Consider the following 17473-nt stretch of genomic DNA (forward strand, 5'->3'; position numbering starts at 1 on the left):
TCATTATGTATCTGCCCGTTGATTCATGAACAACCGCAGCTGCGCCTTTTTGCATGCCCACTTGATTGGCCTTGTCAACGTTGCTCGCATTCATTATTAGATCTCCGATGGCTGACGAGTGACGACGCTACAACTTTATTTACGTCCCAGGAGAAAGACCATTGCCGGCGTCCAGGATAACCAAACGTTTCACAAGGACACAGTTTCACATGCCCATTCATTTGCACCACTCATTCAAGGAACCGAATTCCACAGTACACTGTATGTTGATAGATGGATATGTATGGTACGATCTACAACAAGGACGTATATTACCTCTGCTCTCCTTGATTCGGGAGCTCATATTCCTCTCGATATTTCACTCTCTGTCCTCTATCCTCTCAAGAACAACTAAAATGCATATTTAATGACAATTATATGAGCTCTATACATGCTCCGCAGCAGGCTTCTCGATATAGTCGCCAGCTCCGAGGGTGCTAGCGAAGGTGCTAGTGGGCTTCCACTTCGCGGAGTTCCGTGGGGTAGTCTCTTCCATCATCTTGTCGACCTGCTCAAGGGAGAGACCCTTGGTCTCGGGGATCAGGAAGTAGGCATAGACAAAGGCGCAAGTGCAAAGACCGCCCCAGATGAAGAAGACGGATGACTTCAAGTTGCCACGATCCTCGCCCACCATGTATGGGGTGATGACGGCAATGATGGTGTTCCACAGCCAGTTGGAGGCAGTGGAGAGACCGACACCACGAGATCGGATAGGAAGGGGGAAGATCTCGCCGATGACGATCCAGGCACCGGGACCCCAAGTGGAGGCGAACCAGAAGATGAAGATGGCAATGAAAGCAATCTGGGCGTTGACGGCAGCAATGTTATCCGCAAGGCTCTTGGTGGGGTCCGAAGGATCAGGATGGGTGTGGTTGAAACCGACAGTAACACCAATGATGGCAACGAGGAACTGGCAGATGAGCATTCCGAAAGCGCCAACAATGAGGATGGTGCGACGACCGAATCTCTCAACAGTCCAGAAAGACAGAGGAGTTGAGCACACATTGACCAGAGTGAAGATGAGTGAGATCAGGAAAGTGTTGTCGATGGCACCTGTGGACTGAAGGAACGGGGTTGAGTAGTAGAAGATGAAGTTGACACCAGTCCACTGCTGCATCATCTGCAGGGATGTTCCCAGGACAGTTCGACGCAAGTTGGACTTGGCACTCCAGAGGCTACCCTTGAAGCAGTTGGCCCAAGATCCGAACCAGGTGGTGGAGGGAATGAGAGCACGCTCGTACTCTTCGTTGGCAATAATCTCAGCAACCTCAGTCTGGACATATACGGAGTCCTCGGGCTGGCCACGGACGCGGGACAAAGAGTTGATAGCCTTCTGGATCTGGCCCTTCTTGACGTAGTAACGAGGAGAGTCGGGGAGGAAAAGAAGACCAATACCCAGAATCAGAGCCCAGGGGAACTGAATGGAAATCGGCACACGATAGGCACCAGTGTTGTCGTAGTTCTGGGTGGCATAAACCACGATCGAGGCCAACATGATACCGATGGTGATGCAGAACTGGTAACCAGCTACGAGAGCACCACGAACTTTGCGAGGGCACTGTGAAGGAACCTGGGGTTAGCATTGCTCATAACGACTGCGCGAGGTAGGCAAATCGCCCAACCCGCATTGCTCGTTTACTTACAATCTCAGACATGTACAAAATGACAATGGCAGACTCGAAACCAACACCAAGACCAGCAATGACACGGCCAGCGACGATAGGGCCAAGAGCATGATCAGGACTGGTGATCATCTGAACAACAACACCGAGGCCATAGATGATGCAGCCAAGGATGACGGTCCATTTTCTGCCGATCCAGTCGGCCAAATCACCAGCAATCAGGGCACCGAAGAAGGTTCCGCAAGACAAGATGGACACAATCAGGGAGGTGTGAGATTCGGAGATCTTATCAACAGTAGGACCCTCGACAGCGTGGATGAAGATCTTGGAGCCCAAGACGCCATTGATGTAACCGGAATCGTAACCGAAGAAGATACCACCAAATGAGGCGAAGGCGCAAAGAAGGTAGGCCTTCCAAGTGACGGGAGCCTCTATGTGCTCAACATCAGGAGCTGTATGAAGGACGACGGAGGCCTTTCGCTCCTCCCCCGACTTCTCGAGATTGCCGGACATTGTTGCTCTTCTCGACAGTGAGTCGGTATCCGGTGATTGCTTCCTTGAAGTTTGAACAGTCGAAGTGTCTTGGATATCGAAAAATCCAAAAGGCAAGACAAGGTGTGGGGCAATAAAGGAGACAGCTCGTCAGACAATGGAGGGACTGCACGAGGAGCAAGACGAAAAGCTCATCCCAAGCTACGAAGGGGGTGAGGACGACTTTTTATCCCACGAGCCAGCGGAGCATTCGATCAAACACTGGCAAGGATGTCAATGTTGCATCCCGTCCGTCATCAATCGTCGACAATGCCATCTGCGCGCGTGAGCGTCCCCCACAGTTGCTATGGGGCGCAATTATGAAAATGAGACGGACGGCCAGCAACGCTTGCAGGTGTGGCGTTCAGTCACATCCGATACATTATGGGCGAAGGGCTAGCAGGAGCAAGACACGGGAAGCCATTCGCCAGAGGGGGAAAAAAACTGCGAACCGGCATGGCTGAGCTAGTCTCCAGTCCGACTCAGGCGCTTGTGATGGACTGTGAGCTCCGGGGTCGAGACATGAAGCAAGAGGCGCGTGTCCGGGGAACCCGCGTGGAGATTTGCGGGGCCAGACCGGCCTGGGCAACGAGGTAAGGCCGATGATGGTGGCAGATGGAGGCAGCGGCCCACATCGGCTGGCAAAGAAGCGCCGAGAAGGGCCGGCCGTTGGCCTGTTTTGTGCCAAGGGGCCAATGGAAAAGTCATGGAAACGTTGGAGATGGCCGGCAATGGCCTGGCTGCTTCGTTTCTGCATGGCCCTGGGGCCTGGCTGTGCCTGCTGCTCAGCTGCTACCCCGTTGGACCCTCCCTCTCCAAGCATCCGGAACACCAAGTCAGTGGACAGGAGAGTTGATGCCCCAGCATTTTCCAAAGCCGTCCACAATATCCCCATGGGAAAGTAAGTTTGGAGACCAGTTCCGTGTCGAGTGGAGGGTGTGAAAATTGCACGGGCTGCGGAATGCCACTCGGCTTAAACTCGAAACAGAATTGAGCCGCGACAACGGAGGACGCAGTCGCGCGTGTCATGATCATTCGACTGTGAGCAGCTCCACGACGCAGGAATTTGTATGCACACAGCGTTTTATTATACTATTCGCCCGCTCCAGTTGCGCCGGTGTTTTTGTTGGCCCACCATCAGCATAGCAACGACTGCTTCTTCCATGCGACGCAAAGTTGCATACCTGTGACATGCGCCCGAAGCTGTGCTGTGCTGTGCTGCGCAAAATACAAATACATACCTCGAGACGAAATTAAAGTCCAACCGGGTTTCATGCTGCCCAAAGCCTGCACGCACATCTCTACGGAGTACCATGGCCGACTTCACCACCAAGGATACCTAGACAATGGCCGCCATGGCACGATGGCATGATGGCAGTGAACGGTGTGGGCATAAGGCATAGGCTTGTCACTAATGGCAGAGTTGCGGCAGCATGACATCGTGGGCGGGAATTGTAGTCACGAGACCCAGTTGATTTTACTCTGACACCGTGGAGACACATCCTTCACATCTTTCGCGTCTTGTGTTTCTGCACCGACCATGCGAGAAACGCATAATGGCCAACTTGTGACGATTGGCGACTCGCGGGCCGTGCTCAAATCGGTACCCAACCGAACGCATGCAGAATGCTTTGCATGCATGCATACATACATACATATATATATGTATATATATATACGTCGATTCCCCTATGATTTTTCTGCAGCACAACACGCACATTACCACTCTCTGGCTATAGCGTCGGTGTCTTGCCAACATGGAAGTCAACGTGGCCCACATTCAGCGCGGCGACAGTGAAAATTATTACGGGGCTGGAAGTCCCAATGGGCTTACTCTCGGCCGTACTCGACACGCTATTTCATGCCCTGGACCCTCTGCTCACCCTCTATTTGACCGAGCTAACAGCGACTTGGCAGAAGACCGTCCCGCAGCCCAGGGTTGAATGCTGTTACAGGATCAGGGGTGCCGCCACTGCGTTCATGTTGCAAGGGGAACTCCGGTACGTACCTGTGGCTGCAGGACATCACTCCATGTCTCTTTTATGCTGACGATCAACGGGCACGGGTGGTTGTTCTCTGTCATGGCGGTGCTCAAAGCTTTTCATCGGGACGGCCAATTCATGCCCAGGTCATTGCCCAACACCGAGCCCATCCACGCCGGTTCAAAAGGTTAGAAGACGCCAATTTTTCCAGGCATAAGAGTACTATAGGGACATGGAGCAAAATATCCATCCCCACTTCTGCACATCACAGGATTTTGAGTAATGGTTGGAAACGGACGCTCAATGGGTCGCCAACGGGTCAGTGGCATTGAAGCCAGGATCCAAGAATAGCCGCACGTAGGAAGGAAGGCCTTGGCACAGGGCACCAATTCTTGACCAAGTGGCTTCCCTCTCCCTCATCTCGGCTGCCCACGGGGTTCCTCGTGGCGTTGCAGGGGTCTCTCATGGCAAAGCACCATCTGGTGGATTTGGCCGAATTCGAAGAGAAAACCGGCCACGACGATGCTTCACTCGCAGCGATGTGGCCCGAATGAAACGCCACTCTAAGCATATGGCCTCTCTTGTTAAGCATGAGAAATCATTCGCACCATCCGGCTTGCCGGAGTCATACGGATGAAGGGCTGCAGGTCTTCCTTCTCCTCTCGGTTTATTGACCGCGAAAGAACCGCTACGCGACGGTGATGCGATGAAACAACAGCCACCAGCATCAAATATCGGTAGCTGGGAACGGCTTTGGCTTTCAAATCGCACAATGCGCCCGGATCCCGAAACGCCATGTACGTACATGGCACAAATCACACTTGGTCAGAACTCTCCTACATAATTGTGTTTTACAACAGACGTTGCGCAGTCCCCTGGCCAGCCCCCCCCCGTGTCAGGTTACCTTGCTTCGACCCGCATCACGTTGAGTACGACCCAAGGCTTACACCGCGTGCTGCTAACCGGAGATCTGGATCGGCTAGAGTTCTGGCAATATTCGACTGCATTGTCGTATTTAATATGGACCTGACCATTTTGTTTTCGCTGTGAAAAAAAAGCGTCTCTCGCTTACAACAAAATCCAGTATCATGGTGTGAGTAATCCGTCCACCTGACCCTGGCAAAGGAAGTAATAGTGCCTACTTCCAAGCCGTTACGCATGAGAGCTGCATACGAAAACAGCCAACAGTCAATCAGCCACCAACCATCTCGTTCTCGGTGATACTCGTCCAAGGGAAAGCCTCCGGGCGCAGGTTGGAACGGTCAGTCTCCGACGCGATGCGATGCATGCTGCCGGCTTCGCTCCTGGTCGCCTGTTCACACGTTGAAAATGGCAATACTTGGCCCAACAAGCCATTCAACGCCGGAGGGCTGGCCCCGTGTCGGGCTCGTGGGCCGTTCTGCGGGCAAAACGCAAACGCATAGCACTGCGGCGCCACTTCACAAGTTAGACCGAGAAGTAAAGCCAATACAGAGTACCTAGGCCAATATTTGGTATCTGCTTTCTCTCTCGGCCCGTGCTTCGCCGTGTCGCCATCGGCGTCGATGCGACATGCGACGATGCGACGATGCGACGATGTGACGAGACCAACAAATCTATTGCAACTACTACCTGCCTAGGTAGGTACTATGTTGACGTGGTTTGCACTAAAAAAAAAAAGGAAAAAAGGAAAAAAAAAGAAAAAAGGCAACTAATACCAGTGAGACAGGACTACTAGCTAGTACGGGCGCTCACGTCTCGACACCAGTCGTTCGTTAAACAAGCACAAGCTCTCCAAGTTATTATTATGTCCCGCTCCTAGACAGCTCGTGGCACAGTGGCGCCAAGGCGTCAATGGTCTGCCGACAGACCCGATCGAGCCAAAGAAGTGAAATCGCTTGGGCGGCGGGAACAACGAGGAGCTTCCCATCCGTGCCAAGACTTTCTTATCAGCTTTCCACATTGGAATTTCGCCATCACCTCCATGGGGTGGAAAAACTCTCCGTTCTAGCAAACATCTGGGGTTTCCCCAGATCTAGGATTGATAAGAAACTCTATTTGCATCCGTCACCAGGCACGTTACGGCTCCTCACAATCACTGTCGATTTGTCTGGTCGCTAGACTTTGTGCGATTGAGCGAGCAACCAAATCTGCACTGGTTCCGAATTTGTCGTTCGATACATGATGACATGAGCATGCTCCGTATATACGGAGTATATCCTTACTTTTTTCCTGGTTGCCAATCGTTGGCCAGGTCGCGTTTACAATAAATGCTGGGTCAATTGCGTGATCAAATCCCACGAGGGATGATACTCGAGTACATTGGAAACGCACCGAACGCGACGCAGTCAATCCACGGCAACGCCAGATGAACGTTTCGGTGCGCCATTTATTGCCCCGACAAGGAGCAATGCAAAGATATGGATTCCTCGGGGCTTGAATTCATTTTGCGACCTAAAATATTATGTAGTAAACGGCGTAAAGACTCCATCACTAACCACGCTCAGTGCCCTCCCGCCGTAAATGCACGGTTATCGACAAAATACCACCATATACAGGACAAGAGCGGAATGGACACCACAAACACGCTTACAGGAGTGAATCGTACAGTCAATGCCGAGATATTTCACCCATGCCAGCCATTCTGAAGAAAATACGTATTGTGTAGGGTAGGTCCCGTTTGACCATCCTAAATGGTCTGGTGATTGCATTGTTTATGCTAAATGCGCAATGATATGCATCGTTGTGCGTTGATTTGAGCGTGCAGTAGTCTCCGAACTTGTCAATTCTTTTGTTCGAGACTCGAGTCTGGTCTACAAGAGTTTATTGATGGAGGAAATACCCCGTTATGATGCGAATTACTACCCGAAATCGAGGCCCCGCCAAAAACAACAACCACCACATCATCTGTAGCAGCGTATTGGCGACACCCGAACCTGTTGATGAAATTGACATCTATCAAAGGTTTTCCGCCATGTAGGAACCGCCCAGTTACCGTCATCACTGCAGTGAATATCCAAGTAATAACGGCAGCAAAACACCCTCAGTAGACCTTGGCTCTGCAACACGGGCCATTTACTCGTCATGACAAAACCTTGCCAAATAAACCTGTCAACCGGTAGGCTTCATACCTAACTGCCAGCCACATGTCAAACAGCCAGAGAGAAGGCCGTAACCAAGAAACCTCGTGGACAATCCCACCAAGGCTGGCCACTGGAATTTCTTATCGTATGGCGCCGATGGCCTGGGAGAGAAGCCAAGACATCATGTCAAATTCTCAGTCAGCCTCTGTCCAGGACAAGTCGAGGACACAGTCGCCAGGCACAGAAAAGCACAGCGAGGTCTAAACTATCTGCTTTCCCAATGCGAGCAATTCAGAATCGTGTAGTACTGAATTAATAGATCGCACATGCTCAACTGGACTGGCCACGCGGCAGAATAATAACTCCCACGTTGCGAAAATGCACCGCTGCGCTCTATTCCGCCGTCACGGACCCCGGCGGACGTGGCCGGGACACGATGAAACCCCCGACATCTGGGGTCTACAGCCCTCGGGAACGATTATTCTTGGACCACCACCCCATGTACGTACGACGCACCTCACGAGGAACAGAGGTATATCCCGGCCACACTGAAGGGCGAAGGGTTGAACCAGCAGCGCAGGTACCTCTTAGACTCAAGGGGAGTACATGCTGGTCCAGGGAGGAGGCAATTCCTCATGTTGTGAGGCAGGCTAGTAGATGTCCAAGTACAAGAAAACAAAAATACAATTTCTTGGCCCCTTGCATCTTTAGCACGAGCCATGAACTGTACAGAATGTGAGCCGAGGCCTCCTTCGGTACTACTATACCATCGTATCGGTATCAGGTAGTCAAGTTGGTTGCAACGAGGCTATTCAGCCCATGCATGACAATGTCAAAACAATGCCATATCAAGTGACTCGACCATGGTTCTGGACATCCGGTTCGATCGGGAAGTTACCCAAGGACCCTTGATCAAAGACACGAGGCCCATGAGGCAAAGTGGCCGAGAACCCCGTGGTGAACCAAGGGCTTGCATGTAGCAGCAAACTAGGCGAATCTAGAGAATATCGTGTAAAACCATTGGCCTACAGTATTCGCTTGGTGGGGTGTCTTTATCACTACGTTCGAGCTTTCGAGGATCGTCATGGAATGTACAAACCTGACGGCCTTTTCTTTGGCTTCAGATAGCTGTATACACTTCCAACCTGCAGTCGGATCCATGGTTTCATCTACTTCCACATTACATCAAAACAGTCACGTCGGCACACGGCACGAGATCAAAGCCTGCATTGTTATTTCAACCAAACTGCCTAACGTGCTGTGCCACAACTCCTCCTTGGTAAACACTACCGAGGAGAAAAGTAAGTCTTAAGAGTTATATTGGCTGTCAGCAGTTTGCAGCTTTAAACCACTAGCGCCAAGAGAAAGAAGACGTCTCCAACCGCTCACCGGATCCTTCTCCACTGCGGAGAGGAGCAAATACTGATAGGACGGTGTCTACAGCGAGCCAGAAAAAGAGCGTGACCTATCGAGGTATAATTGTTCAATGCCCAGCATCGTCTTTGACATGCCATCGTAACATGACTGGCAGGGACCAGTCACCGCCAGGCTGCGTTTGGTGGCTTTTGAACATCTTGCGCAAAAAAAGAAACAAGCTGGGGCGGGAGGGGTATAGAACGGTAATCGTAAGTCATCAATCTTGAAGAGGGAAAGTGTACTCTTCTAGGTATGGTCCGGGTGGCTCGATCCAGTCCGGAATTTCCAAGGCCTCCCCGTCGAATAGCATTTCTGGATCGTGATCCATATAAGAGTAAGAGTCCCAAGTTGCTGCGGCTTCTTCACGAAAATCATTCTCTGTTGATAGTTGCCCTTCTAAGTGGTGTGTTGATGTGCATGTCGGCTCCTGAAGTCGTACCCGCCTAGACTGGTGAGATGGTGCGTCGCAGACGGCATCCCCAGGTTCTGACGAATGAGAAGAAAATAGATATCCTATTCATTTGACTTCTCATCAGACATTGTCCAGCACACAGCAAGAGCAAAATAGAAGACAGTTTATTGCAGAAGCTGTGGCTAAGCTTACCTTTGACCAACTTCACCTCAGAGTTTCTTCTTAAAAACCCTTGCACCCAGTGTTTGCCCAGTGGCTGGCTGTCTCCATGTACAACCAAGACGCGGCTGGCGAATTCCTCAAATTGTCCCTGAGTTGGAGGAACTCCAAGGGCAACAAGATGAAAGATCCAGCGGGACAACAGCTTTTCCTGTTGCCGTGAGAAACGCTGCCGACACTCATGGGCTTCGGCATGTGAAATGCCACCATTGAGTCGGTCTTGCAGCGTTGCTCGTGGGATATGCCATCGCTTAGCAGCTGACCGTTGTGAAGTGCCTTGGTGGACTTCACGGACGGCTTCTTGCAAGTCCTTTTCGGTGTACTTGGGCATTTGGGGTGGATGTGCGGTGTGAAGGGTCTGTCAGAAAGGGTATTTATGTAGGATGCGTGTGAATTGGAGGGTTGGGACGATAGCTAGGGGGGTGGGCAACGTGAACAGGGTCTGTAGAGAATAACCAACGACGAAGAAGCCTTGGGCAAAAAGCAAATGTTAGAGAACAGTCAAGTCGGCCATGATGGCCCGGACTGATGCGTGAAATGGCCAGATAATGGGTGAAAAGAGGAGAGGTGGGAGGTGGCCACTTGATGCCTCAAATACTCGCAGCTTTCTGGCAGAAGGGAAAAAGGCGGAGAGGAAGTCTGGCGCTGGTGATCGGAGGGGACAGACAGGAAGGGGGCAGGGAAGGCGAGGTCAAACCCCCAGAGTAGGGCAAGAACGCAAAAAGCACGGGTTACAGGTTCCGGGTTGGGAGGAGACCAGAAAAAACAAGTGAACAGCCAATCTGGTGCGAGCTACTCATCCCGAGTCGAGACAAGCCAAGTACAAAGTACCAAGGTACCGCAGAGTCACAGTCGCGATGACACGAAATAAAATGAAGCAACAGGAAGGAGCCGTCCGCTAGCCAGGTGGGCAAAGTGGGCAGGCGCTTCGAGTTTACGCGGGCCACGTCAATGGACCAAAGTACGGTCTAGTATTGTAGAAAGGGAGTAATAGGGAGCACAGCCTGGGGGCACAGTCCTTGCACCCGGGAAACTGAGATCAGCGAAACTCTCCCATTCTCTTGGATACCCAGTACCTATAGGTAGGCTCCGGGTGTGGGAATGCGCCAGTGTGAAAAGGCCAGGGAAGCAGTACGATGCACGCCACGGCTGCCATTAGTCACCAGCACCAACTACAGCACTCCAAAAGCACGTTGAGCGCTCAGGCAAAAGGGCGGCGGGGCAGGGGGCCCTGGGATCATCTGGTCAAGTGCCTGGAGATGCATCACGGCTTTACGGCACTCTGTAACAGGTGCATTGGTCGAGGCGTGTGCGTTCTGGTGTACGTGGACGGCGGTGCTGGCGTGTGCCCAAGGTTGGTGTGTTATCCTCTCCTGAGGACGTAGCACGAACATGCTGAGATGGAACATTGAATACGTATTGACATTTGAAGGATAGACACGGCAGCCAAAGACTAAATACCGGCCCAGCATTATCCGCTGCCTTAGCGTCGACAGGGCACTTGTCTTCATGAGAAGATCCGATTTGACGACTGTCGACTGCTCTCGACGACATGACGCGACGTGTTGATTGCGGCGGTGCTGGTGTCGAGTTGCAGCGTCCGGCTGCTACAAAGGCTTTTCGAGACGGCGGTAACGACCATTTGCACATGGACAGCCATAGCCTGAGAGACACAGCCGACCCGGCCACAGCATTATGTCGCCCATCGACTAGTGCTATTACCAGACAATGTCGAGTCTACCCACCCATCCAACTCTGAGAGTGTCCATATCCATACACACATACCATGGCCCACCAATCTAGTTCATCGCCTGGGTCAAAACACCTCATACATCATCGTTTTCTGACGGCACGGCGTGCGAGGAGCCCGGGCTGTGGTCAGACCGCCTCATCGCTCATATGCATTTCAAACATGTTGAAATGGTGGGTAGTTTTGTGAGCCGGATCAAATGTCAAAACCGGGAAACGACTTGAAAAGGGGCCCCGCGACCATTTTCGTCACTTCTCTTCCTACTAATAAACACGAAAAAAAACGACGACAATAAAAGGACATCCACATGACAGTGGGCTTTGTGGAGGATATGTGTCGTTCCGTTTGCGAACCCACCGAACTGCTCAATCTGCATCCAGCAAACTTTGATCCAGACTGGCCCATTCACGCATCGGGACCAAATTGCTCCATCTTTTTGCCGCCGCTGGGTTCTCAAAACAACTGGGTACCATGGCTACAGAAGAAAGCCTCTCTGAACTAGCAGGGCTGATATCGCTAACTAGAATCTGCAGCTAGCGACTCACCTTGTCATCAAATGCCCGTCGTCACTCTCGGAACTCGTCAGGCTTGAGCCGTCAGCTGCAGCCGTTGCCGCGGGACAGGAACTGGCCGCAAACGAATTTTGACACAGTTGAAGACCGAGTCACGAACATGCAAATGCCTCAAACGATTCGAGTCGTATTCTTGATAGAAAGAACAAAAATTGCAGCGCTTGACAGCTGACTGACCAACACCCACCAGCTCCATGCCCAGCCTCCTCAACTGCTGACTCTGCGTCTGCTATGCATGTGCAAATGTACATGCAGAGCCCGGAGCGCAAATGATTGATCAATTGAAGATAAACTTCAGCAAGCATGGCACGTCGTAATCATACACATTCCTAGAGGTCTCAGGAGTATGCGGTGCAAGCTCTACAGTCACCCTGAGATGCATGAGGCTTGTTGATGGATTAACAAGCTTGCATCGCGCACTGTTTGGTCAATCAAATGCCAAGCATCATCTACCCTCAAGGATGCCTGGGAGGCCTCGTTCGGGACCGATCCGAAAAAGGGACCCTGCCTCAAACTGCTGCACTCCACCATTTGGGTGGAGCCGGTCTTAACTTTGCGGTTGGCGAAAGGGCTTCACAGTCGTGCTGCGTTGCTGTGTAATGACGACGGTGGCCGTGGCAATGCCCTTTAGGCGCATGGCGTCTGCCGCATGCCAAGAGCATGACAAGTGAGATTACAGCAAGGAGTCAAGGGGTCGAGGAGTGGATGAATGCCACTGCAGCGTTTCTCACGCGATGGCTGCAATTTTATCGACGCCTTGGGGGCCACAAAATCCAAACACACTCCTAATCAAGCAGATGGAACTCATGGCGTACATCACACATGGAAGCCCAGGACCACACCACGCAAACGGGACCGGCCAGACCAAATAAGAACAACGGACAGTCACCGACTCAGGATGTTCGTACTCATACTCGCATCATTCCGTCCATTTGTCCCATTTGTTCTCGCGGGAGGCAAACGGGTTATTTCCACGCTAGGGCAAATGCTTGCAAAAGTGCCCAAAAACGCAGTTATCCTAAAACTACTACCATCTCATGTCGCCGATCAGCCACAAGCCGAGGACCGACTCCTCTGCGGCGTGATTGTTCCACTGTGTGTTGCTCCAGTCGCTGAGGTGATGGCCTACAGCGCCTCCCATCTCCCTGGACAGCGCTTACATGTTCCTGACACATATATCGCTCATACATGCTGCTCTTTAACTCTTACCTGAGCTACACGCAGGGTACTCGTACTCTGTTACTAGGAGACCTGGGACACTCACATCAGCTGTCGCCTTCCTCACCTTTCCCTCGCCTTTTGTTGCCGCCCATCACAATGAACTAAACGGCCCCTCACTCTATACTCATCTCGGACAAAGCAATTTTGGCAATAATGGGACTCTTTTTTCGTGGGTGTAAATCGTCAACCGCCCCGAAGCGTAGATCCGTTCCAGACAACACACCCCGTCACCAGCCTTATTGTTCTTTTCCCCCTCTCGTTTAAACCCCTGGGCCAAAATTCTGGCGCGGCAGGACGACTACTCCGTACCATGACAACGGATGATGACGGCAGGTCCTTTGAACCCTGAACTAACCAACCAAAACCCATGTGATTCTCTTATGCAAGTGATGACAGTGGCCGAAATAGAGGTAGCTGTGTCCTGCGAATATGTTGCCAGAAACCGGCCAGGTAAGATGAAAGGCTGAATTGATTGTTCGCATTGCGACGGAGAAAGAGAACTATATCGGGAAACTTGCACCGCGCTGCTCGTAAATTTTGCGCGGTATTGCAGCTGAATTTTTTTTTTCGCCGCATTGGTTGAGCATATAATTGCCCGTTTGTGTGCTTCTGCTTTGCCGGCTCTTTGCCATGCGTAGTTCCCAAGGATTTGGATCGTTCACCACGTTGAACTCGAGCCATCCTGATAGACCTTTAAACCGGCTTCTATCTCATAGATTTCTTCTGTTCCCGATAACTTTTCTGCCTTAGACTGCTTTCCTTTTTCTTTTCTTACATTGATCATGTCGTCAGAAAAACCCGAGGACTCGCACGTTGCGGATCGAATTCGCTGGCGAGACGAGGAACAAGGCCATGATCGCCAGAGAAGTCGTTCCAGACCTGGGCTTCGTCGTGCCAGCTCTACGGACTCTCTTGCCATACGGAGTGTCCATGGGAGAACTACGGTTGATCCGGCTGTTACTCTCCCTATTCAGTATCGTACCGTGTAAGTGGTGTTAGTGCTCTCGTCTCGCGCGGGCTCGACACTAATCTTCTCAAAGTTCATTCCAAATAGAGGAATCCAAAGGCAAGGAACGAGCAGAATTAATAAGGGCCAGCGAAGTTGCAGCCAAGGGTGAGTTTCCTTCCAATCACAACGCACCTTGACGTGCACTGGATTCTTAACCAGGTGTCACTACAGACCTGAGTGACCTGCAATGGCACACAATAACTGCCACTGAAGTTGCCGAGAGGCTAGTAACTTCATCCACCGACGGGTTGTCAGAGACCCAGGCTAAAAGACGACTCGAGGAGTATGGCAAGAACGCGCCGTCGCCCCCAAAGACGAACCGAATCCTTACCATATTGGGATACTTCTTCAAGGGCTTTGGCGGTATTCTTCTTGTTGGCAGTATTTTGGTCTTTATATCGTGGAAGCCTCTCGGAGATCCACCGCAGCTGGCCAATCTGGTATGACAGAAAATGCTATACTCCCATCATGCTTTCGTGATACTAATATTATTCTGCTTTGAATAGGCCTTGGCAATTGTTCTTCTGGCAGTCTTCTTTCTTCAGGCAGCCTTCACCATGTTCCAGGATTGGTCAACTTCGCGCGTGATGTCGTCCATAAAGGATATGTTGCCAGAGCAATGCCACGTTACGAGAGACGGCCAGATGGTACACATGCAGGCCGAGGACCTTGTTCCAGGGGACCTTGTTACTATTAAAGCTGGCAACAAGCTTCCTGCCGACTTGCGCTTTATTGAGGTGTCGCCTGACCTCAAGTTTGACCGCTCTGTTCTGACTGGTGAATCCAGACCCATTTCGGCGACAGTTGATCACACAGATGTCAATTACTTGGAAACGCACAATATTGGCCTCCAGGGAACTCACTGTATTATTGGATCCGCGCTTGGTATTGTTGTTGCAACTGGCGACCGGACAGTCTTTGGTCGTATTGCCACCTTGACAAATGAGCCTAAGACGGGCATGACGACTCTGGAAAAGGAAGTTCTGTATTTCGTCCTTTTTATTTGCGCAATCATGTTCACCATGATTGCCGCTGTCGTCATCATTTGGTATGTAGTGGCTTCGGTTTTATTCACACTCCCTGCATATTTTACAACCCAGCTAACTCCTCCGATTTACAGGGCCGCCTGGCTGCGACGGGATCATCCTGACTGGATTAATGTGCCTACTTTGATTGTCGACTGTGTTAGTGTGGCTGTTGCATTTATTCCTGAAGGCCTTCCTATTGCTATCACTGCTGGCTTGACTATTACCGCAAACCTGATGAGAAAGAACAAGATTCTTTGCAAGTCTCTCAAGACTGTCGAAACGCTCGGCTCTGTCTCTGTCATTTGCTCTGACAAGACTGGAACTCTGACTCAGGTGAGACGATATGTCGTGCCTGGGAACTTTTTTTGCATCTAACTCTATATCTAGGGTAAAATGGCAGTTACGGATTGCTCGATCGGTACCAACAACCTCTCGATGGAACAACTACATGACAGTATGCATTCTGGAAATGTCAACGAAAAGCCGAATGCCTTTCAAACGTTTGGGCAGCTTGCTGCATTGGGTGCTTTGTGCAACGGGGCTGAGATGGACGCTGCGCAAGCCGATGTTCCCGTTGCAAAGAGACACGTATTTGGAGACGCCACCGACACTGCAATACTGAGATTCTCCGAGTCTGTAGCTCAAGGAAACGTTGCGTATTTTCGATCCTGTTGGCAGAAAGTGTTTGAACTTGCCTTTAATAGCAAGAGCAAGTTCATGATTCGGTGCTTCACTATTGCCCGGCCAGAGGCATTGGACCGGACTCTGACTACCCAGGATGCTAGCCGATTCCAGGGCAATGATTTGTAAGAAGATATCCGTAGTTCGGACCTTTGGGGGAAACCACTGACTTTGCTATAGGCTGCTCACTATCAAGGGCGCACCAGACGTCCTCGTTGAACGATGCTCGTACTACCTGGCCCCATCAGGAGAGGTTCTTGAACTTACCCAAGGAGCCAAGGCTACGTTTGAGCACCTTAAGAACATGCATTCTTCTCAGGGTAAGCGGTGTCTTTTCCTTGCGAGAAAAATCGTCAAGGGTGGTAGACTCCAAGACGGCGGGGACTACGAGAAGTCAGTGGTCGAGGAGGCAAAAACCGGGTTGACCTTGGTTGGACTTGTGGCCATTGTTGATCCACTGCGGCCTGAGATTCGTGACGTTGTCTCTACTCTTCGTGGTGCAGGTATCAGAATTTCCATGGTACGTCGTCTCACATCCACACCCCAATTTCTTTCAGTCTGTACTGACTATAGCCCAGGTAACTGGTGATTTCGCTTTGACAGCCCTGGCCATCGCTCGGGAAGCTGGCGTCGTTACCTGCGTCCATGTTGACGGTGCTTCACACCTCGAAAGAACCACAGTAGATATCGGCTCTGCTTCTGAGGATAATGAAGATATGAAAACAGTCGGTTCAAGGCGAGGTGCTCTAGTCATCAGTGGGCCTGAGCTAACAACCCTGACGGATCACCAATGGAGTCTTCTTACCGAGTACGAAGAGGTGGTATTTGCTAGAACGACCCCGGAACAGAAACTTCGCATCGTGCGAGAATACCAGAAGCATAACGTTGTTGCCATGACCGGTGATGGTGTCAACGATGCGCCGTCTTTGAAGGCTGCCGATGTTGGTATTTCCATGGGCAGCGGCTCAGACATTGCCATGGAGGCCGCGGACATGGTATTGCTAGACTCGTTTTCTTCTGTTGTTGCGGCGGTCCAGTATGGACGAGTAGTGTTTGACAATTTGAAAAAGGTGAGGGGATCGTATATCGACGGCCATTTTGATGCAATACTAACAAAGGCCGGATTAGGTCATTGCGTACCTGCTTCCTGCTGGTAGTTTCTCCGAATTCTGGCCCGTCATGACGTCGGTTGTTTTTGGTCTCCCTCAAATTCTGTCTTCCTTCCTCATGATTATTATTTGGTGAGGTCTATCCCTCTAGCTCTTTGGTATATTCGCGAAAGTGCTCTTGCTAACTGAAGGCAGCTGCTTCACGGATTGTGCCGCTGCCACCGTCCTTTCCTTTGAAAAGCCCGAGGCGGATGTACTCCTCCGAAGGCCTAGAAACGTAAAGAAAGACCGGCTTGTTAACTGGCAGTTGATCTTTCACGCGTATGCCATCATTGGCGTCACAGAGACCCTTGCATCCTTCGCAATGGCCTTTTGGTACCTGCAACGACAGGGAATTCCCTTCAAGGACCTGTGGTTCAGCTTTGGCGTACTACCCGCCTCCATCAACCCGGACTACTATGCGGAAAAGTTGAACGAGGCTTCATCCATCTACTTTGTCAATTTGGTTGTCATGCAGTGGTTCAATCTCATGGCTACGAGAACAAGACGACTCAGCATCTTCCAGCACCCTCCTCTGTTTAACAAGAAGACCCAGAACTTGTATCTATTCCCTGCAATTGTGTTTGCCTTGGCAATGGCGGTATTGTGGCTGTACATTCCTTCATTGCAGCCCATCATTCAGACGGCCGATGTACCTGTGGCGCATTGGTTCTTGCCTTTTGCTTTTGGTCTTTTTATCATTTTGATTGATGAGGCTAGGAGGTGTTGGGTTAGGCGCTGGCCGAATGGCCTGCTCGGGAGAATGGCGTGGTAGTTTTGG

The 17473-nt window shown here is 51.2% G+C and overlaps 3 protein-coding genes across 3 annotated transcripts; 1 reads left to right on the forward strand and 2 right to left on the reverse strand.

The window, feature by feature from the left end:
- Positions 1 to 424: 424 nt before the first annotated feature.
- Positions 425 to 2174, reverse strand: ecdD_1 (Major facilitator-type transporter ecdD; the record flags this gene model as incomplete). Its single annotated transcript, XM_066130275.1, has 2 exons — positions 425 to 1597; positions 1683 to 2174. 2 exons carry the CDS (start codon positions 2172 to 2174, stop codon positions 425 to 427), a joined length of 1665 nt encoding a protein of 554 aa, XP_065986528.1.
- Positions 2175 to 8869: 6695 nt separating this feature from the next.
- G6M90_00g040870 (uncharacterized protein) lies at positions 8870 to 9614 on the reverse strand (the record flags this gene model as incomplete). Its single annotated transcript, XM_066130276.1, has 2 exons — positions 8870 to 9165; positions 9257 to 9614. The coding sequence occupies 2 exons, from the start codon at positions 9612 to 9614 to the stop codon at positions 8870 to 8872; spliced, it is 654 nt and encodes a 217-aa protein (XP_065986301.1).
- A 3994-nt stretch (positions 9615 to 13608) lies between these two features.
- Positions 13609 to 17467, forward strand: ATP1A1 (Sodium/potassium-transporting ATPase subunit alpha-1; the record flags this gene model as incomplete). The annotated part of the gene is made up of 10 exons (XM_014691949.1): positions 13609 to 13811; positions 13867 to 13940; positions 14007 to 14275; positions 14342 to 14883; positions 14956 to 15196; positions 15251 to 15669; positions 15725 to 16064; positions 16123 to 16614; positions 16673 to 16785; positions 16849 to 17467. 10 exons carry the CDS (start codon positions 13609 to 13611, stop codon positions 17465 to 17467), a joined length of 3312 nt encoding a protein of 1103 aa, XP_014547435.1.
- Between the last annotated feature and the right edge of the window lie 6 nt (positions 17468 to 17473).

The sequence above is a fragment of the Metarhizium brunneum genome, chromosome 2 (assembly GCF_013426205.1).
Source record: "Metarhizium brunneum chromosome 2, complete sequence".
NCBI lineage: Eukaryota > Fungi > Ascomycota > Sordariomycetes > Hypocreales > Clavicipitaceae > Metarhizium > Metarhizium brunneum.